We start from the raw sequence: 22,634 nt of genomic DNA on the forward strand, positions 1-22,634 counted from the left end.
TAGCCCAATCACAGACCATTCAACACCTTTTTTGCACTTTTGTGATCTTGAGGCAAACAATTGTCCTTTGGAAGCATCCTCTTGAAATGGCCCAACAAATAATCAAAGCACTGATTAGACATATGAAATTTTCTTTTTCCATGCATCAGCTTCATAATAGTCGTTAGTACCGAAAAATCCTCTCAACCGGAGTATAATTCTTGTTTGACACTTTTTAATAGTTTTTCATATTTTTTAAAGGCTCCACTATCCATGCTTCGAGGAACGTCATCTCCCCCTTCCTGATCAAAATTGGTTGAGGTGTCTGGAAAAGTATCATCTAGGATATCCATAATTTGTTCGTTTGGATCAACATAAGATTCAACTGCCTCAACTAATGGGGTCACATGTGAAGATGAAGGATGTACTAATCGTTCCCCATGATGATTCCAAGTGGTATACATCTCCATCATACCATGTCGTACTAAATAGTATCAAACATTTTCATAATACTCAACCATTGAATTGTTACAGTTCCTACACGGACACCAGATTAGAGGTGAACCCTGGTTATGTGCCATTGCAAAATCAACGAACTGATTTATTTCATCCAAGTATTCATCTGCACATATGTTAGGATTCTGTATCCACTGTCTATCCATATCGCTTGCAGAAAAGAAAAAAAAAAAAAAAACAAAATCACATTGGTTACAAACACTTCAATTATAAAATGCCACCTTATGCCTTCGGTAAGGGTCCTATCCCATTTAGGAATGCACGGCTACATGTCGTATTTTACGGCTCTTTCAGATTCGACGTTGAAAAAATTTGGCAGCATATCCCTGCATTTCTTCAAGTGTAGCACGTATGTACTAAATACGTACGCAGTACTCGAAGAACGTACATACAATTTACCAAATTTCTCCTTATCGAAATCTAATATGTGAACCGCAAACTACGACACATAATTGTGCATTCCCAAACTGTCCAAAAATTGGGACAATTTGAGAATTAATTAGACTATAGTTATGATTTCGCCTCCATGCGCGAAATCCAACTAATTCTCAAACGAGAAACTAAGTTTCATAAAAATAACACACGAAGTTAATACTTAACTTCATACAAAATGTTTGCACACAAATAAATTGTATCACATAAATGCTAAAAAACAAATAAATAAACTACATTTAATGTTAATGAAATACTCAAAGAAAATATACCTCATAATGTGTTCCCCGCTAATAGTCGTTAAAAAAAAACCACCTACACACAACAAATTTAATTTTGTTAGTTTCATTGTGTAATTTAAAAAAAATATATATTGAAAACAAATTTGCTTACCAAATGATATATAGGTGAGCATGAGACCGAGTGATCGAACTAAGGAAAAGGAGAGACAGTGAGCTGAGGTAGGAGAGGCAGAGCTGCAATGAATTTGCAATTTCTGCCTTTCTGTGTCTGGGAAGCTGAATTAAATTTCACACTCTTATGCAACGATTATGGCGACACAAGTCCCAGGGAGTAAAAGAGCAATGAAAGTAGTACTAATGATTTCTGGTTGTCTGATCACTCAAAATTATGTATCTACCACTGCCTTTTTTTACCCACCATGTGCGACGAAACATTTGTTGCGTAAAACATATGCATTTCACGTTCTGGCGCCAACTCATGGCCGGTCCCGCGTCTAATAACCTTTGTGTGACGACGGCGTAGCATCGCACAATTCCACCTTAAGCGACAAAAAAGTAATTTTGTCGCTATTTGTTAATATTTTTTTTTTTTTGGTTTTAAAATACTTTTTTTTTTCATTTATTAGTTTATTCATTTTAGATCACATACACACTTAATGAACAAAATATTAACTTACACCCGAACAAATCTACAAATATTTAAATTAATTAAACATTCATGCATATTTAGTTAATATAATCTTTTATTACAATAATATTTTATTCAACAAAAACTTTAAAATTGCATATTAAAAAGTAACATTCGTAAATAAAACTTAAAACCCAAATGTTATTATTTAATTAAACATTAAAAAAAACATAAATAAAATTCTATTCCACTGCTGGTGGTTCTGGTATTCGGTTTAGTTCTGCCTCACATTCAGCATCAAACTTCCACTCCCAAAAAGATGATTTGAATATGTTGTCGATGCACTTCATCAAATTTGGGTCACTTTGTCAATGTCCCTATCAGACTCTAACTCATCAACCAAGTGCATCTTTTTCTCCTCGGGAACGACTCTCCAAGACTCCCAATCCGCACTGCATTTGTCACACACTAATACCCGCACATCACGCATAAACTTGTTGTGCATATCCGACTTTTGAATTCCTATCAATTCTTCATAATTGATTCGGTACTGGCTTCCTCCAAAACTGTAGCAGACCACGGTCGCAGCTCTTTTGTTTTTGTTTTTTTTTTTTTTTTTTAATATTAAAAATAATAATGCAAATTATAAAATGTATAGAAAACACATAATTAAGTGGGTATTCCCTTTTCTGGAACTCTCGCCCTCCATCCTCTTCGACGAACGAGCACCTGAGTCGGCAATTGTGCTTAAATTTGAATAACAATTAGAATTGTAATCCGGAAGAAGATTTGAGAAATATGGAAACCGAAACTGGTTATTTATAGAAACCTTGGCCACCTTCCGCGACGAAAGTTTTATCGCACAAAAGCCTCAGCAAATGCTGCACCGATTCTCTGATTCAATATCATTGAATCCTCTGACTTAGAAAACTGACTGTCTGGAGTAAATATCTTACATGACAAAACCTTTATCGCACAAGACTCCGGAATCGTTGCCCTTTGATTTCACCCTTACGCGATGAATGTTTCGTCGCTTAAAACGTATGGATTTGAAATTTGGGGATAAATTTAACAGCATTTTTTACGGCCTATACGCGACGAAAACTTCATCGCGGTTGGAAATATGCAGGACGAATAAGTAATTCGCCGCACATACTTATTGTGTCGAATGTTTTGTCACACAAAATGATTAGTAACGAACAAATACGTAATTCATTATAATTATGAAATTTACATAAACATAGATCTTTATAATCTATATTTACGTAAATTTCATAATTACAAAGACTTATTCAATTATAATATTATTCTAAAAATAATAGAAAACTTAAATAAAGTAAATTAACCAATTCAATTATTTAAACAACCAAACATGAATTAAAGGCTAATTAAGTCCAAATACATAACTTAAAATAAAACCTTAAAAATAAATATTGTCCTCAAAAATATAAATTTAAAACTACTCCGCTGGTCCTCCATTCCTCTCCACGTCATAACACCACTACTTGTAACCCTTCTTCAACGCCTCCTCCATCAACTTCATCAACTCTTCGTTTGTGTCATCAAGAGTATAGTTACACTGTTACACATATATGCAAATAATTATTTACAACATATAAAAAAAAAAAATCACAAAATTAATTATTTTCAACATTTGTCACACTTACTAATAGTTGATCCATCATCACCTTCTTCACGTCCTAGGGCACAAATTTCCAAGAGAGCCACTTAGCAGTACAACAATTGTCAAGCATTGTTAAACAAACCGAACATGCTAACTCCACATATTGCGTCATATCATGGGGCCTGGAGGGCGTGCTGTTTCTTTCCACCATTTGATCCCGGACCGCCGCTTTCCTACTATCCCTATTATCAGCCATCAGATGTACAAAACAGTGTGAAGAAAATAGCAGAACAATATGCGCTTATAAAGAACACTTTACACGACGAAGGCTTTGTTGTGCACAACCTTTTGAGTGACGAAACCTTCGTCGCGCAAAGTACAAAATAAATACGTAATAAATGCCACGACTTCAATGCCACCGACCATCGCTTTGCGCGATGAAGTCTTGTCCCTCAATGTTATGCGCAACCAAATTCGCATTATTAAGTGGTAATACGCAGTAAATACGACACCTTAAATGCTAACCAACTGTTTCACTTGCGCGACGAAATTTCGTCCCGCAAAGGTTTTGGCAACAAAAGTTTTGTTGTGTAAAGCCTTGCACGATTAACTAAAAATATTTATTTTATTCCGTCTCAAAAATAGTGTCTCAACAAAATAATGTCAATATTATAATATTTTGGAAATCTATTCTCAAAACAAAATAAATATAGTCCATTTAAATTTATTCTTGCAAATTAATAATAATTCAATGTCATTATTTAATAAACCATAAATAGACTAATAAAAAACTATTCTAGTCATCCGTTAGAATGGTGAAGCCATGTGAAGGCGAGGAGTGGCGGCCGCCACTCCCCTCATCGAGAAAATACACCTGGAGGGCTGGTTCAGCCCCTCCCCTCGTCGGAAACTCGACTAGTTTTCACCCCCCCTCCCTGTTCTGGTGGTCTGGTTCTGCTGTTGGGCAGCAGAGCTGGATTTTTTTTTTTTTATTTAAACATCCAGGCCAAAACGACGTCGTTTTGGACCAGGTTAAAAAATAAAAAATAAAACCAAAACAGCATCGTTTTGATAAGTTTGAAAAAGAAAAAAATATATATAGGGGGGACCACATGTCCCTCTTCCCTCCTCAGACCCGTGCCTGTCCCTTTTTTCTTTTTTAACTTTGCCTTTGCCAATCAGAGAGCAAAGCTTGCCCCCCTAATTCCCAGTAGCTGCACAGCAACTTGGCAGCCAACGGACGAAAACCAGCCACTCTCCAAGCTTTAGCCGCCGTTAGCGACTCCAATCAGTCTCCAGCCACTCTCCAACCGTGGCTTGCAGCCTTCAAAGCCTTTCTTTAGGTAAATTTTTTAATTCCTAAATTTATAATCCCTAACCCTAATTAATTATTTAATACGAATGAGTTTTAATTGGTATAGAATCATATGGTAATGCACTAATATGGTTATTGGTTATTGATTATTGATATAATTCTATGATTATTGATATGAAATTATGAAATTATTTTTTAGGGCGAAAATTAAAATTCGAATTCTTGATTCTTGATTAATTAATTGAATTATTCCATAATGTATACAATTATTCTTATTCATATGCTTAGTTGAATTGAATTTTTTTTTTATTGAATAATTTGTATGCTTATTGAGTTATTGGTATTGATTAATTGAATTGTTGGTTGGATTAGTTATTATGCATATTAGGGGTAATTATTTGGAGCTTATGTAATTGGTTGGATTGGTTGAATTGTTTGGTTGGATTAGTTATTATGCATAGTAGTATAGTGTACTCTAGGATTAAGAGTCTAAGAATTTTTTTTTTATTTCCATTTTACAATTACGTAATGGAACGATACTATAAGAAACAATGCTTAAATCCTCCTTCAAACATTTTGGGTAGTCCTTCTCCTTCAAATAGTCCGAGTAGTCTTCCTCCTCCTTCAAATATTCCAGGAAATCCTCCTTTGAATATTCTGAGTAGTTCACAACAAAGTGAGGCCACTGAGTTGGATGAAATATTGGCTAATCTTCCTGCTGACCCTGGATATAGACATCGAATGCTTGATTATCCACCTAATTATCGTGAAGCAATTCGTAGACACTATCTCCAAAATGATCCTTGTCAACCTAGAGACCACATCATGCCAAGAAAAGTTAGTGACAAGTGATGTTTTATCACCATTTGGTTTGATAAGTTGAAGTGGTTGGAGTATAGTATATCAAAAGATGTTGCATTTTACCGTTATTGTTATCTTTTCAAATGTGATTTCGATCAAATGGGTAGCACTGAAAGTGATGTCTTCATTGAGAAAGGGTTTACAAATTGGAAGAAAGGACCCAAAAAACTTCGAGTCTATGAGGGAGGTGTTGGAAGTCTTCATAATAAAGCTATACAAGAAGCTAAAAACTTGATGACACAAAAACAACACATTGAAACATTTGTGATCAAGCAAGCTGATGAAGCTTGCCTTAATTATCACACTTTACTGAGTGGAGCACTTGATTGCACAAGATGGTTGTTGCGATAAGGTTTGGTTTTTCGTGGGCATGATGAATCTTTGAAATCAAGCAATAGGAGTAATTATATAGAGCTTATGCAATTTCTTGCCTATCATAATGAGAAAGTTATGAAGGTTGTGTTTGAGAATGCTCCTACGAATCTCAAGTATACTTCTTCCGATATTCAAAAGGATCTTGTTCATGCTTGTGCTATTGAAACTATTAATGCAATTACTAAAGATATGGAAGGTACATTTTTTTTCTCTCTTGGTTGATGGATCACGTGATGCTTCGACTAAAGAGCAAATGGCAGTGGTAATGCGTTATGTTAATAAAAAAGGAGAAGCAATTGAAAAGTTTTTGGGTGTTCAACATGTCTCCTCTACAATTAGTAACTTGCTTGAAGAGACCATTGAGAGATTGTTTGCTACAACAAATCTGAGTATGTCCACGTTACAAGAACAAGGCTATGATGGAGCTCGTAATATGAGAGGTGAGTTAAATGGTCGTAAAACAAAGATTTTGAACAAATACCCTCAAGCATTTTATATTCATTGTTTTGCACACCAACTCCAACTAGCTCTTGTATTTGTGGCAAAGGAAAATGAGGATGTTGCCAATTTCTTCATCAATGCTAGTAGTTTGGTGAATCTTATTGGATCATCGAGTAAGCGTCGTGATGCATTTAGAGAGAAACAACAAGAACAAATTCAGAAAGCTCTTCATATTGGTAATCTTGAAATAGGTAAAGGGTTAAATCAAGAAAGTAGTCTCATGTATCCATGTGATACACTGTGGAACTTGCATTATGGTATTATAGTTAGTATTATTGTTATGTTTGAAGTCATGGTGGAGGTGGTTGAATGGATTAAAAGTGATCGTAACCAAGATAATCTTGATGAAGCAACTAGGTTATTCAAAGACATACAAACTTTTGATTTTGCGTTTCACCTTTTCTTGATGAGACTTATATTGGGAATTACAAATGAGTTATCACAAGCATTGTAAAAGAAAGATCAAAATATTGTGAATGCGATGGTGTTAGTGGAAGTATGCAAGCAAAGACTACAATCCTTTAGAGATGATGACTTTGGGGACTTGTTTCATGATGTAGAAAAGTTTTTGGATGAGCATGATATTATCATTCCTAACATGGAGGATTTGCATTTCATACCTGGAAAATCAAGGCGTAAGGCTCCAAAAATCGCAAACTTCCATTATTATCATGTGGACCTCTATTTTCATGTCCTTGATATGCAACTAAAGGAATTGAACAATTGCTTCAATGAGATAAACACCGAGTTGCTGCTTTGTATGACATGTTTAAGTCCGGTGAATATCTTTTGACAAAGCAAAAATTGTTCGTTTAGCCCAACTTTATCCTCAAGATTTTGATCGTATGAACCTCATGAATCTTCCAATTCAACTTGACAATTATATTCATGATATAAAGATGCATAGTGAGTTTCCATCATTGAGAGGAATTAGTGATCTTGCAAAAGAGTTAGTAAAGACCGGGAGGTGTGAAAGCTATATGTTAGTGTATAAGCTTCTTATATTGGCTTTAGTGTTACTGGTTGCAACCGCTTCGGTGGAGAGAGCTTTTTCTGCTATGAAAATTGTGAAAACACCATTGCGTAACAAAATGAGAGATCAATGGTTGAGTGATAGCATGGTTGTTTACATTGGGAGATATATATTTGCTTTTATTAATAATGAACCTATTATACAACGCTTTCATGACATGAAACCTCACCGGCAACAATTGTAATTTGTTTGTATTGATTAATTATGGAAGACATTACTATATAAAAAGATTTATTCGTTGCCATTTTTCTTTAACCTTGCACTCTTTTAAGTTCGCCCCTCCTCCCGAGAAATCGTGGCTTCACCACAGTCCGTTGGTCCAGCCACCTCATGCCGCTCTGCGTCACGTTCAACATCAAACTTCAACTCTTGAAAATGATACTTGAACACGACGTCTGTGCACTTCATCAGATTTGCGTCACTTTTGTCAATGTCCCAATCAGGCTGATATACAAAAATAAATGAATTATACAGATTTTATCTAAAGAACTAAATTATTGTTTAACTAATTAATAATTTACACGTACTGCTAATGCATCGATCATGACCGTCTTTATCTCCTCAGGGACGTCTCTCCAAGACTCCTAATTCACTCCGCATCTGTCACACACCAATACCCCAACGTCACCCCTAAACTTGTTCACCATATCCTACTAATTTTGCGTAAGTGATTTGGTAGCGGCTCTTAGCTGAAGAAGTGTATCGAATGCATGTCGCAACTTTCTTGTTTTTCTTGTCTACCAACAAAATAAAAACTTACATTAGTCTACTTAAATATTTAAATAATTAAACAACCAACAAAATTTAGGACGTATTACCTTTCTCAAAACCTTTGCCCTGAACTCTCTTTGACGAAGGACCACCAAAGTCCGCCATCGCGTACGGAAAAACAAACAATAATTGGAATAATAATTCAGTGAAAGTAAAGAGTTTTCGGATTGAATTGTGAAGAGGAATAGCGAAATTGGCTATTTAAAGGAATTCAGACTCTTTGCGCGACAAAACCTTCGTTGCGCAAAACCATGGAGTAAATACCGCATTAACACTTTGACCGAACAACTGACAGATCCTTTGCGCAACGAAAAATTGGTCGCGCTTTTTTGGCTTAACAAATACAAGCATTTGCGTATTTTTCTGGAAACCTTTGTGCCACAACAAGTTTTTTTTGTCTCTTAAGCTACTTTTGTGCGACAAAACATGGCGTCGCTTAACATGTTTATCCCATTAAATTATTTTTGACCGATTTGAGCAATGAAATATTACCTTCATCACGCTAACCTATTTTGGGCAACAAGTTTTACGTCATCGCATAAAGTTTGGTCGTGCAAATGATTTTTTCTACTAGTGATTCCAAGCAAGCCGACCAGTTTTAACACCCGCACGTTGGCCCAATCTAGCAAGCTAGACCTAGAACTGGTCCATCCAAATGGGTTATAAGTTCCTAGACCACATTTGGTTCAGACCAAATGGATTAGGCCAACTAGAAAATCGATGATCAAACCAATAGTGGTACCGATCCATTTTTCAGCAATTTCGACTCGTCCCAACTAAAACTTCATGCCTGATGACCACTACACTTCCACCACCCACAGAGATGCCTATCAATCTAGCCCCTCCACTCAAAATGGTGAACCAAACCTATCCTGGTAGGTCGCAGACTTGATAAGCGCACTAGTATAGCAATCCACTTTAGTGAGACAGTCTATCAGTAAATGATGTTCAAGCTTAATAACACAATATTATATGGAGATAAACTTACATATGTCATTTCAATAATGAAATATGATTGACACGAGATGATATGGTGGTGGAGAACTCATTTCATATAAGTCTTTCTCATGTTGAGCTGGATTACGAATGACAGTAGTTAAGTGATTAAAATCTTGATGACACGCTTAAGCTCTTGTGTGCAACTCCAAGTATTGATATCGCTTTGTAATAATTAAATAAATAAATAAGAGTGGCATAACTGACACTCTAAAAAAATCATTTTACACTACAAAAAAAATATCAATAAGCTCTCATAAACAAAACATAATCTAATTTGAAGTGAGTTCCTTAGAGTAAACCATGGTAAAATGGGCTGACCAACCCACTTCACAAGACAACCCAATCAACAGATGGTTCCTAGCTGATGTAGTGTCTTGGGCCAGATAGGAACAGAAAACTGATTGTCTGCTTATGTTTTGTTTTGTTTATTTTATTTTATGGTCAGAATTCAGAAGGATTGAACTAAAATTGCTTTGAACTCACTTCAAACATGACTTCGGATGTCATCAAAGTAGAGATTGCACGGGAAAGCGTGAATCAAATGTGCCCCATAAAAAAATAAAAATTAAAAGTAAAGAGGAAATTGCATGCTTTAGGGCTGGTTTGGTATTGCTGTGCTTTGAAAAAAAGCTGCTTCTGCTGTGCTGTGAGAATAAGCAGCTGTGAAATAAAGCAGCAGAGTGTTTGGTAAACTTTTTTGTAAAAGTGCTTTTGAAAAAAAAAAAGCAGTAGTAGAGTGTTTGGTAAACTTTTATGTAAAACAGATGTGAAAAAAAAGCCAGTTTTTCAAAGCTAGGTTTTGCAGCTTCTTGTTTTTGGCTTTTTTTCATCCAAAACTGTGAAAAAAAGCTGAAGCTGAGTGTTTACCAAACACAAAAACAGCTCCCAGCTTTTTTTGATAGCAGCTTTTTTCAGAATCACCTCAGTACCAAACCAGGTCTTAATATTTTGAATCGTGGCAAAAGATTATTCAGTTGTGGCAATAAACAAATGTGGATTCCAAACTGCTTTCTACAAGTTAATATTCGTAACTAAGCGAAAAGAGTTTAAGACGTTTTATACAAGGTTAAATTGCCAAATTGTCTTGCTCACTTAAACCATGTTGAATCAGTTGATCTGCCTTTCGTAAGTGAGGTGTGAGCTAATTGTCTACACCTCGTGTTATTTATAACATAGGAATGCAATTTTTCACTTGTGAAACAATCCGGTATGACTTTTCTGGAGTGTAACTCGGGCCACGAACCACGAATTTATTTTGTGTGCTTAAACTTGCCTCAATTTAGAAAACTTGTCTAACAAGTAACCTATTGTTTGCCCACGCTAACACCATATACTAACCTAAAAGGCTCATCTCACCCCAACAAGAATGATTTATATGAAACATGTTTATCAACGTGATGTCCAGATCTAATAATACAATGTCATGTGTAAATTTCTCTCCACATAATATTGCATTATTGAATGGAATAATATACAATGGTGAAACCTTTCCATGCAAATTACTCTCCACCCAAACCTACTACAAATGTTCCACGTCTGATGCCATGAATTAAAAAATCTTTTGTGCATGGTCTACACTTTTGTTCCTTATTGAGGTAGGGTTCCCCACCCCCTCCCCTTAATCATGCTTGATTTAGTGTAGGCTAACAGGATTGATATAGGGTATGCCTTGGTGGTTACATATAGGTCCCCGAAATTAGGCTAAATTTTGGAAGATTAATTATTGAAGTATAGGATGCCCTACCTTCCATCTCAATTGACAATTCTAGTCCATGTTAAGGTGCTTCATCAAACTTCTCTTATTTAGTTTTATCTTCTATTTCTCTGTCGAACTGAAAAAGTGAAAATTAAGTGCTATTTTTTTTTTAACAAACGATATTATTTATTACTAAAGGGTGGGAGAATGGGTTAAGCCCTACAATAGGCTAACAATAATATGAGCTTCCTGGGTGGCAATGATATGGGCCATCTTAGACTCTTGGGCAACAATATGAGCTTCATGGGTGGCGATGTGGGCAGACTACATCTCAATGTGCTTATGTTGGACCGCCACCTATTGCTTGAGTTCTCCTATTTTCTCCATCAATGATGTGACCTGTCCCGAGGTAGAGGTGGAAAAAGAGGCTCCCGTCTCATGATGGCGGGCATTTCCCATACCATACACCTTCCCCTGCCGAGGACCAAGTCTTTAGTCGAGGGTGTCCGTCATGATACGGAGACCCGCATCCTCGGAGGGTAGAGGTCAGCTAGGAAGCCACTTCCTCAAGGTACCGATCCATTTTTCAATGGATTGGTCCAACCAGAAAATCGACGATCAAACCAACAATGGTACCGATCCATTTTTCAGCGATTTCGACCCGTCCCAACTAAAACTTCATGCCTAATGACCACTACACTTCCACCACCCATAGAGATGCCTATCAATCTAGCCCTTCCACTCAGAATGGTGAACCGAACCTATCCTAGTAGGTTGCAGACTTGAAAAGCGCACTCGCATAGCAATCCACTTTGGTGAGACAGTCTATCGATAAGTGATGTTCAAGCTTAATAACACAATATTATATGGAGATAAACTTACATATGTCATTTCAATAATGAAATATCATCGACACGAGATGATATGATGGTGGAGAACTCATTTTATATAAGTCTTTCTCATGTTGAGTTGGACTACGAATGACAGTAGTTAAGTGATTAAAAGCTTGATGACACGCTTAAACTCCTGTGTGCAACTCCAAGTATTAATATTGCTTTGTAATAAATAAATAAAAGTGACTTAACTGACACTCCAAAAAAATCATTTTACACTGCAAAAAAATATCAATAAGCTCTCATAAACAAAACATAATCTAATTTGAAGTGAGTTTCTTAGAGTAAGCCATGGTAAAATGGCCTGACCCACCCACTTCACACAAGACAACCCATCAACAGATGGTTCCTAACTGGAGCGGTATCTTGGGCCGGATAGGAACAAAAATTAGAGACCATATTCTCACAAAGACGAAGCTCAATGACCTAATAAGTTTCTAACCATCTTCATTCTTTTATCTATCTATTGTTTATTATAATCTGATGAATTTAATCATCACAATATTTAGCTGTATATCTCACTTTTCCATTTACTGAAAACTATTTGACTGTTTACGTTTTGTTTTGTTATTTTATTTTGTGTTGAGAACTCAGAAGGATTCAACTGAAGTCAATGATGCATCCATATAGGGACCCGGGAGGTCCCGGGATTCTCCAAAAGCTCGAAGAAACACTTGTGATCGACCTTCGAGACCCTCCAACAATTTGGGTAGGTGCAGAGGGACGGATCTGTTAAAGGGGCCTGGGTGGTCCTAGCACCATCGGAAGCCGGGATAAATTTCTGTGAGGACCTCCGAGGATCACCCAAGTTTGGGCATATATGGTGTTGGAGAAGAGGAGCGGAGCTGCAGAGTGTTCTGGTATTCTGCAAACCAGAAAGAAGAAAGAAGACTACTTTTTATTCAAATGACTTGGGAAAACGGTGCATTTGATGTATGGTTTGAAAAAAAACCTTCTAAGTAAAACGGTGCGTCGATACAACGTTCTTTAATATATAGTTTTTGCAATTTTTTATTAAACAAAATGGTTCAACTTTCAAACAGAGTCAGAACTTTTCCAATTCCATATCTAACTCCAAATTGGCTAATCCCATTCTCCAGTCACCTCCCCACCCACTAGCACAACCCCAGTCTCCTCCCCCGTCTTCACAAACTAAGTAGTTCAATTCCAATTTTAGATAATTTCAATTATATTATAGATATTTTCGTTCTAGTTTGCAATAAATCTATAATGACACATTTTTGAGTATGAAACTTCGTCATGGACAAATTTAGTTTTTGTAATTTATATTTTCGTCTAATATTTTTTTGAACTTTTATATTGAGACCACTCAATCTTAAAATCTTGCATCTACCATTGGGTGCAATGGAGAGGCTTGTTGCCTCCATGAAATCATTGAGGGTCTATTTCGCAACAAAATGAGAGATCAATAATTCCGTGGAGAGGACATTTTTCACTATAATTTTTTTTTATCTTTATTATTGAGACCCCCCCTCCCCCCCGAGTCTAAAATCCTGAATCCGCCACTGACTGAAGTTGCTTTGAACTCTTCAAACATGACTTCGGATGTCATCAGAGTAGAGAATGCACGGCAAAGCGTGAATCAAGTGTGCCCAGAAAAGGAAAAAGTAAAGAGGAAATTGCATGCTTTAATATTTTGAATCGTGGCAAAAGATTATTCAGTCGTGGCAACAAACAAAGGTGGATTCCAAACTGCATTCTACAAGTTAACATCCTTAACTAAACGAAAAGATTTTAAGACGTTTTATACAAGGTTAAATTGCCAAATTGTCTTGCTTACTTAAACCATGTTGAATCAGTTGATCTGCCTTTCGTAAGTGAGGTGTGAGCTAATTGTGATCCTCCGCCTACACCTCGTGTTATTTATAACATCGAAATGCAATTTTTCAATTGTGAAAATAATGCAATATGACTTTTTTGGAGTGTAATTCGGGCAACGAACCAAGAATTGATTTCGGTGTGCTTTAACGCACCTCAATTCAGAAAACTTGTCTAACAAGTAACCTATCGTTTGCCCACTCTAACACCATATACTAACCTAAAAGGCTTATCTCACCCCAACCAGAATGACTTATATGAAACATGTTTATCATTATGTGATGTCTGGATACAATAATACAATGTCATGTGTAAATTTCTCTCCACATAATATTGCATTATTGAATGGAATAATATGCAAATTACTCTCCACCCGAACCTACTACAAATGTTCCGCGTCTGATGCCATGAATTATGGCGTAAAAATCTTTTGTGCATGGTCTACACTTTTGTTCCTTATTGAGGTAGGGTTCCCCCCACCCCCTCCCATTAATCATGCTTGATTTATTGTAGGCTAACAGGATTGATATAGGGTATGCCTTGGTGGTTACATATAGGTCCCAGAAATTAGGCTAAAATTTGGAAGATTAATTATTGAAGTATAGGATGCCCTACCTTCCATCTCAATTGACAATTCTAGTCCAAGTTAAGGTGCTTCATCAAACCTCTCTTACTTAGCTTCATCTTCTATTTCTCTGTCGAACTGAAAATATCTTTCAACCAAGTGAAACTTAAGTGCTATATTTTTTTTAAACAAGCGATATTATTTATTACTAAATGGTGAGAGAATGGGCTAAGCCCTACAATGGACTAGCAATAATGTGGTTCAAATTCGTCATTAGCAAAAATGGAACTTCTTTTTACTTACAAATGAAGAAGTATATCATTAAATCATAGTACTAAGTGGCAAAAATTAAGTTCTATTAAACTAAATGATCATATACAGAATAAAAAGTTTAATTGTCAAATGGGGTAAAACAAGAACAATAGATCGTTGATGGTTGTTTGAATTATATAATAAGAGGGAAATGAGACCGTTTGATGATTTGATTTAAATTATTTAAAGACAAAGATTTGAGTGGTTGAATGGGACAAAATCAAACATTTTAAAAGGGTTTAGTGCATTTCTTGAGAGCATCAACCCAAGCCATTTAAAACATAAGAAAGATCTTACCATATCTTACTCTTTACCAAACACCTTTGTCTATATATTATTATATTATATTTTGATTCCCTTCCCTCGCACAAAAGCGAAATTTTTTCACTCTCTTGCTCTTGTTTTACACCTACAAAATATTCCATGTCCAAATGGATTCATTATTCATGTTGAATCACCTTTCAATCTAGTGGATAAAAGCATGTTTTTGTATTTCAAATGTTTGACCGTTTGCCTCACGTTTAACAAACTTGAGATTTCCATATGCGGCGGATTGCACTAGTTAAGATCTTCTTCTTCAACTCACCGAATCTCAGGTTTAAATCCTTGCCTCTCTCCCAGTAGTTTAAAGTAGAAATACAGCTTGTAATAAAAATAGGCTCAGAGAATTTATATAATTTAAAAGGAAAAAATAAACAAAAGATGAAAAGGAAAATTTCACACACCACCAACCCTCGGAACAAGCTATTGGGCTATGGTAGTAGTTTGGTTTAGTAAAGCACAATACAAAACCCAGTAAAAGCCTCTCCCTGCACGTACCAACAACACGTAGTTGTACACCTATTCTTACAAGTTACAAAACATCAAAACGTCGATTTTACAAGGGATCCATTTGGGTCACAACAATGGGGCTTCGAACCCCGTGCTTCCCGTCAGTCCAATAAAGCGACCCGAACGCCGCACCTGACTCGCCAAACACCACGGCCCTCCTATCCACCGCAATCGTCACCACAAAGCTCTGCTTCTTCACCGCCCCACTAAACGCCAACCTCGACGGCTTCACTGTCACCGTCACCCCTTTTGGGGCCTCAATTCTGGCTCGATACACCGCATTGGGCTGCCCCACATTCGTCACGGTCCGAATAAACATCTTACTCGACTTACCCGCCGTGGGGAACACTGCGCCAATCGACGGGTAATTGAGATTCTCCGGCGCAGGCTTCTTCGCCGGACAGTTGTGTGCGGACCGAGTGATGACCTGAATCACTTTGGGTCCGTACCCAACCCCACATAGAAACTGAACGTAATCATCATTGGTGATGTCATAAATAAGCCCAGGATCCATAGCCAGGCCCAAATTTAAATGACCCGCCCCCATATCATAAGGCGTCGAGGGCTTTCCAGTTGCCTCATCAGTCATGGTCTGATTTCTGTTATCAGTCACGCTCGCCGTCGTCATCATGGCGGATCTTATGGCGGCTGGGCTCCAATCAGGGTGAGCCGACTTCAGCAAAGCCGCGGCTCCGCTCACGTGCGGCGCCGCCATGGATGTACCGGACAGAATGTTAAACTCCGTTTTCCTCTTGTCCGTGTCCAAACCGGTGGGTCCCACGGCGTCGGTCCAAGCGGCTAGAATGTTGACTCCCGGGGCGATTATATCCGGCTTCAGAATCTCCGGGTTCAACCCATTCGGCCCACGACCCGAAAACGAAGCCACAACCGGAGCCGGTTTTATTCCAATCACAGTCCCTTGGAAATCGAGCGTCGCTGTGGGAGTCTTGGTGGACGCCACGTACGCCTTAATGGCGTCACCCTCGTCGGCCCCGACGGCGCAAGCAGCAATGATATGGGCGTCGCAGACGAGACCCTCGCCGTTGGAAATTCCGTTAGCGAGGATCATTCCAACACCGCCGGCTTTCTTCACGACTAAGCCTTTGGCCACTCGCGGACTGCTCCCGCGGTCGCATATTACAATTTTGCCCCTGACCTGGCGCGGGTCCAGGGAGTTCTCCATGCACAGAGAAGCAGAGAGCATCCCTGATTTCCCGGGATAAACGACAGGGTACATCTTGCCTTTCAGAGGTAATCCGGTGTACAACGACACGCCGCTTAGTCTCCGCCCGCTACCTAAAATCACAGCCGCCGGGAAATTCCGATCGATGGTTCCCGCGCCCACCGTCATAAGCCAAGGCGCGAGATTCGTCACCGACATGCCGTTTGGACCGTCGTTTCCTGCCGAGGACGACACGAACACTCCGTGCGAAACGGCACCGTACGATCCAATTGCAATCGGATCGAGATAATACGGAGAAGAAACGCCGTCGCCGCCTCCAATTGAAATGGAAATGACATCAACGCCGTCATTAACAGCGGCGTCATAGGCGGCCAATATATCGGAGGCGAAGCAACCGGAATCTTTCCAGCATACCTTATAAACCGCCAACCGAGCTTTCGGTGCAACTCCTTTCGCGATTCCGGCGGCGTAACCCGACATGCTGGCGTCGAACGCGTACCGGCCAATCGCCGTGGAAGCGGTGTGGGTGCCATGGCCGTCAGCGTCTCTCGGCGACCGGTACTCCACCGTGTCGTTGATCGCTGATATCGGACCGCCGGCATCTGCCCCCGCTTCGTGACCCTTGATGAAAAATCGAGCTCCGATCAGCTTCCTGTTGCAGTTACCCTTGGCGAATTTAATTCCTGTCTCGCAAACCCCCTTCCACCGCCTCGGAATAGGGCCGAGATTCTTATCCTGGAAGCTCCGATGCTCCGGCCAGACGCCAGTGTCAAATACTCCGACGATTACATCGGAGCCATAGTCGGATTCCGACCACAGCCCCCTCTGGTTCCTGAGGCCCAAAAATTGGGGTGAGCGAGTGGTGTGGAGACTCCGGCGACTGTCTTCTATCACGGCAAGCACCGAAGGGTGGTCGGAGATGGTGGAGACCTGGTTGGGAGTGAGAGACGCGGAGAAGCCGTGGAAAACGGTGTCGTACACGTGGAGGATCTGGGGCGGGTCGGCGAATTCGGAGGCGTACCAGTGGTAGTGGGTGGGGAATATCGAGGGCTTGGAGTGGCGGTCGACGCGGAAGATGAAGGTCTTGAGGGTTTGATCGGTGGTTTGCGGCGCGATTTGAGCTGAGAATTTGAAGAATGTGAGGAGGAAGAGGAGTGGGAGGAGAGAATTGGAAGCCATTGGAGAAAGAGTGAGGGTGACAGTGAAGTGGAAGGACTGTGTCTGACCGACGGGTAAGGGAGGGAGGGAGTGATATAAGTGAGATTATCATTCTTTGTTTTAATTAATTAATCTCTGAATTAAAATTAATTAATATTTTTTTGTTAGTTATTTTAATGGCAAGAGTGTGAGTGGATAGAATTTTGTCGTGATAACTAGAGATTTTTCAGTGTGATTAGTGTTATTATATAAATGGTGAGATATGTGTTAAAATGTTAATAACTTAAAGAATAAAATTTTCTACTGCTTCTAGTAAAACACGTGATATATCATTTGTGTACCCGTCACAGACTAAAAATTTCTCCATGACAACGAGCTCTGATGACTCACCCTCATTTACTGCACGGGGCTTGAAAAATGAGACGACGTTGGATTTTGAAACTCTGCTACGAAAACGACGGCGTAGGGTCCTTAATTTTGAATTAGCAGGCAAATGGTGCCGTTTGAAAATTAAAAAGAAGAAATGATAAAGATATTAGAGCATCTCAGATAGGGCTGGGTTCAGTTCGAAACAGTTTGGTTTTTTGCCAAAATCGAAACTAAATCAAAATTTCGGTTCGGTTCAATTTTTTCGGTTCAGTTTTTTCCGGTTTGGTTTCTACTTGGTTTGGTTTTTTTTTTTTTTTTTTCCTTTCAATAGTAAAAAAATTCTGAATAAAACATTTTTGTTGATTCAGTTCAAAACGTCGCAAATGATAAGGGTTAGTGAATCTTCTAGCTGTAGAAAATCACAAACCAATCATTGCAACTAGGATCTAGAATTATTTCTGTGAACAAGGAGCTATCCCACAGTTCCCACTTGCATTTCCGAAATGATGCCCAGCAACAACCATTCGAATTCCATGGTTTCCTACAGCAATGGAAGTGGTGTCTCAGATGGAGAAACTTTAACTAGAATGCATGAAATTAAACTTAAAGGTAAGATGAAGCTCAATTAGGATGAGCAATGGCTATAGCGAGTGGGTAATTACGATTATTTACTCATAACTGTTTATATTCATACTTGTATAACTATTTACCCAACGGGTAAACAATTATACCCATATCAATAACCGTTTATAAACGGTTAACTATACTTATAATCGCATACTCATTTAACCATAACCGTATATCCTTTGTAACTCGTTTATCCCCTTCTTTACTCATTTACCAATTTTTCAATCGTCTACTTGTTTTTTTAACCACTTGAAAATTAAAAAAAAAAAAATAGTCATAATTTTGGAAAGTTGAGACTGAACAGTTTCCTAGCCTCCGTACTCTACCATTTGCTCCCTCTGCACTCTCGAGCACACTTGAAAATGAAACATGCGGGCAGAAAAAGCACCTACTGTGATAAACACTTATTTTCTCTCCCAAACCATTGAGATTGAACAATTTAGGGGTTTTAAATTTTTTTTTTTTAAAGTTGCATATATTAAAATAAGTGTTATAACCACGGATAATATTCATAACCGCACATTTAAATTTCACGAACAACTAGATATACCCATAACCGTTTGTTTATCTAAACAGTTATCTATAACTTTAAATGAACGGATAAACGCGGTTATCCATACCTGTGAATATTTTACCCATCCTTAAGCTCAACCGATACGCTAGTCTTATGTAGTTTGATATTTTGTTGTCAATTTTGACATATGATAAAATGTGCTTCAATTAATTTTCTAATTGTTTTCATGTGTGAGTTCCTTTAGTTCGCCACTTATAAATTATCAAAAATTATTTCAATTTATTTTTATTTTATTTTTTTTTTAAATTCAAGTCTTATAAATATTATTATAATAGACAACAAGAATTGATTTTAATATTTTTAAAATTTCGTTTTATTCAGTATTTTTCTTTTTAGATATATAAAGTTTAAAATACAAAATAAACTTTTTGAAATATAAATAATAATTTTATAGAAAAATATTAAGACCACAGAGGAGAAAAATATTGTCGCGCCAACTATCAAATTCACATTTGGTACTTATTTTTCACATCATGGAGATGCTCTTAAAGCGAGGATCCCCTAATTGATGGGATCCTGATCATGATATTGTGTGCCCTGCACGAATCCTGGCGCATTGTTTAGATGTGAGACACAATCAGACACATTTAGAAAAGGAGAAATTAATTAAAATAGTTTAAAAATTTTGAGTTTTAACAATAAGGATAAAATAAAAGGTAAAATGAATAGTACTATGATTAATTTTTTAATGTAAAAATATGGTTTTTCGTTAAAGTGAACGGTACCAGAAGTTTTTCGTTAAAGTTCTCTTTAAAAAAACAAATCTCAGTTACTTTAATTAAAATCTATTTATTTGTTAATTAATTAAAACTTGAATATACATATCACCGAATTTGTATGTTAACCCAACTCTTATTTACTTTTTTTGTTTTTTTGGTGGTACACTTGTTTTTCTAGTATCATGCAAACGATTGAGTAGGAACAACAGTAAGAGCAAGGACTACAACTTTTTATAAAAAAAATATGCAACATGTTTCGGGTTTGATGCTCTGAGTTAGTGATTCTATTTGACTTTGGCCACGAGTAGTGTGAAATTTTCTATAGCATCTCAGGTCCTGAAATGATGGATAACCGTGACTTACCACTAATTGTCCTCTTTTTTTTTTTTTTTAAAAGAAAAACCATGATTGAGTAGGGGCTCGTCCATTTCGTATGATCCATACATGATAATTGAGAGATACAGTTACTCATGTAGAATATTCCATAACAAAATTTAATTATTATTTCCTTTTCAACAAAAAGAAAATTTATTATTGGTTTTGTTTTATTAACACCACATGTGTTGTTAAATACATTCCACTTAAAAATGTAATACTAAATACCTTGTAACTCTAATATGAAATGCCTATTCGAGCCTTTATAGCTACTCTTACTCTCCATTGTAGAACAAAACCCTAAAAACACAAACACGTTAATGAAAAAAATATCTTTTGATGAATAGAACAAAAAATTGAATTTTGCTCCTCGTTCATTCGTTGGTTTTCACATTCAAGAAATTATTTAAATAATGGAATAAAAAATCGACTTTTTGCAAAGCCCTGCTCTAATTGAAATCCAAGAAATAGGAAGAAAACTGGAGAATGTTGTAAAATTTTAAGATGTAATTAAATGTGATATTCTTGTGGCTGTTTGATGATGAAGAAATTCAATGTTTTTTGGCTGGTTGGAACTAACATGACTTTATAAGAACAATTCCTACCATTTGTCCATCAGGCTTCTTAGAATCCAACGTGATTGTTCAAAAAAATTTGACAGATGTTTATAAATCAAACGACAAGATGACAGCTCGTCGTTTCTCGACGGGGTGGTTCTGCTGCTGCTGTATCCGAGCAGCGGCGCGTAGGTCAGATGACGAACCATCTCCAGTGCTGTCATATTAGCGAGGGGTAAAAACTGGGACCATGGAATCCCTAGGTGGCAATAAAAAGAGTCAAGTTCTTACCCTATATTGTTGTTCCTTCAACTGCTCAGTTTTCAAGCCATGAGCAGTATTCTTGTTCCTACCGGCATCGCCATTGTTGTCCTTGTGACAGTTTCTGTGTTTCTTATGATCTTTATCCTTGGATCTGTGCTTTTCATGCTTCCTCTCATTTTTATCATCCTTACTTTTTGACGTCACTATACTGAGGTACGGATCCCCTTCTCTGCCTATTAAAACCATGCAAAAATGACTTATATCACAGAATTTAAAAGACCAATTGGGCATTTCTATCAAAGAGTTAAATATGACGCCCCTTCACCTTTCCTCCCTTGCCCACCTTGAACACCCTTTTGGATTTCTTACCTACCCCACCAGAAGGCTTCAATGCAGCTATTCTTTCATTGACCGCATCCATGTCCACATCTATTAGAAGCATACAACATCCACATGGTTAAAGTTGAAAATAGGGGACAGATAAATTAACTGATGCTGAGTAGCCAGAAAATACCATACGTCAATGACAATGCCAATTGCTATGCATCTCAAAAAGGACACTCAAATTGGAATTCGGAAAGGAAACATGGTTTTTTTTTCTTCCGGTTTTTAGAAGGTTTGTTTATATTTTTTTTTAAAGAGAAATTTATCTCTAATTATATATAGGGCTATTTTAGGAATAATAGTGGGTGGGAAAATAACATTTTAATTTTTTAACTTTTTATAGTGGGTGTAAATATAACGTGAGTAGGGAAATAAGACAACGGGATAAGTTTAGCAGCTCTCAAAAAATTTTAATTTAAAAAGTAAATATGAGGTGTAGTCAACAAAATGTGATATGTTAATAAAACAAACCAACTATTATTTCCTTATATTTTTTAATGACTTCAGTTCAAAAAAAAAAAAAAAAAAAGAAAAAAGAAAAATACATATATATATAGCAGTTGAAAGAAAATTGATGATTGTTGAAAATTTTTAGGGGAACTTTGATCATTAAAACTTTTAGTTTTCATTTTTCATGAAAATGCTATTTCATAACGAGACTAGATACATATTGAAATCATTAAATCTATGATTATTGAAAAATGTTAAGCGAATTTCGGTTATTCAACTTTTGGTTTCATTTTTTTCATTTAACTTTTTTCGCATATTATGTCCCTTTCAATGACGCATGTCTATGACTAATTTTGATGATTAGTTTGTCCAACACATTTTGAAATTGTAACTATGCAACTAATTACGATATCCACAAAAAATTTCATGTACATTATTGTAAATTACATTCATATAAGTCAATTAGAATTTGCATATCACAGCAAGTTAATGATCAACACCTTTTCCCTTTTAATTTTATTCTTCTTTTAATCAATCAAACGGTCCTGATCACATCCACAGC

General features: G+C 37.2%; 2 protein-coding genes across 2 annotated transcripts; one reads left to right on the top strand and one right to left on the bottom strand.

The window, feature by feature from the left end:
- The first annotated feature begins 5,264 nt into the window (after positions 1–5,264).
- Positions 5,265–6,927, top strand: LOC137724878 (uncharacterized). The gene is made up of 3 exons (XM_068463533.1): positions 5,265–5,573; positions 6,054–6,168; positions 6,260–6,927. Exons 1-3 carry the CDS (start codon positions 5,265–5,267, stop codon positions 6,925–6,927), a joined length of 1,092 nt encoding a protein of 363 aa, XP_068319634.1.
- Positions 6,928–15,212: 8,285 nt separating this feature from the next.
- LOC137724498 (subtilisin-like protease SBT1.6) lies at positions 15,213–17,843 on the bottom strand. The gene has a single exon (XM_068463240.1). It carries the CDS (start codon positions 17,772–17,774, stop codon positions 15,459–15,461), a length of 2,316 nt encoding a protein of 771 aa, XP_068319341.1. The 5' UTR covers positions 17,775–17,843; the 3' UTR covers positions 15,213–15,458.
- Positions 17,844–22,634: the final 4,791 nt, after the last annotated feature.

Source organism: Pyrus communis, chromosome 2 (genome assembly GCF_963583255.1).
Source record: "Pyrus communis chromosome 2, drPyrComm1.1, whole genome shotgun sequence".
Classification (NCBI taxonomy): domain Eukaryota; kingdom Viridiplantae; phylum Streptophyta; class Magnoliopsida; order Rosales; family Rosaceae; genus Pyrus; species Pyrus communis.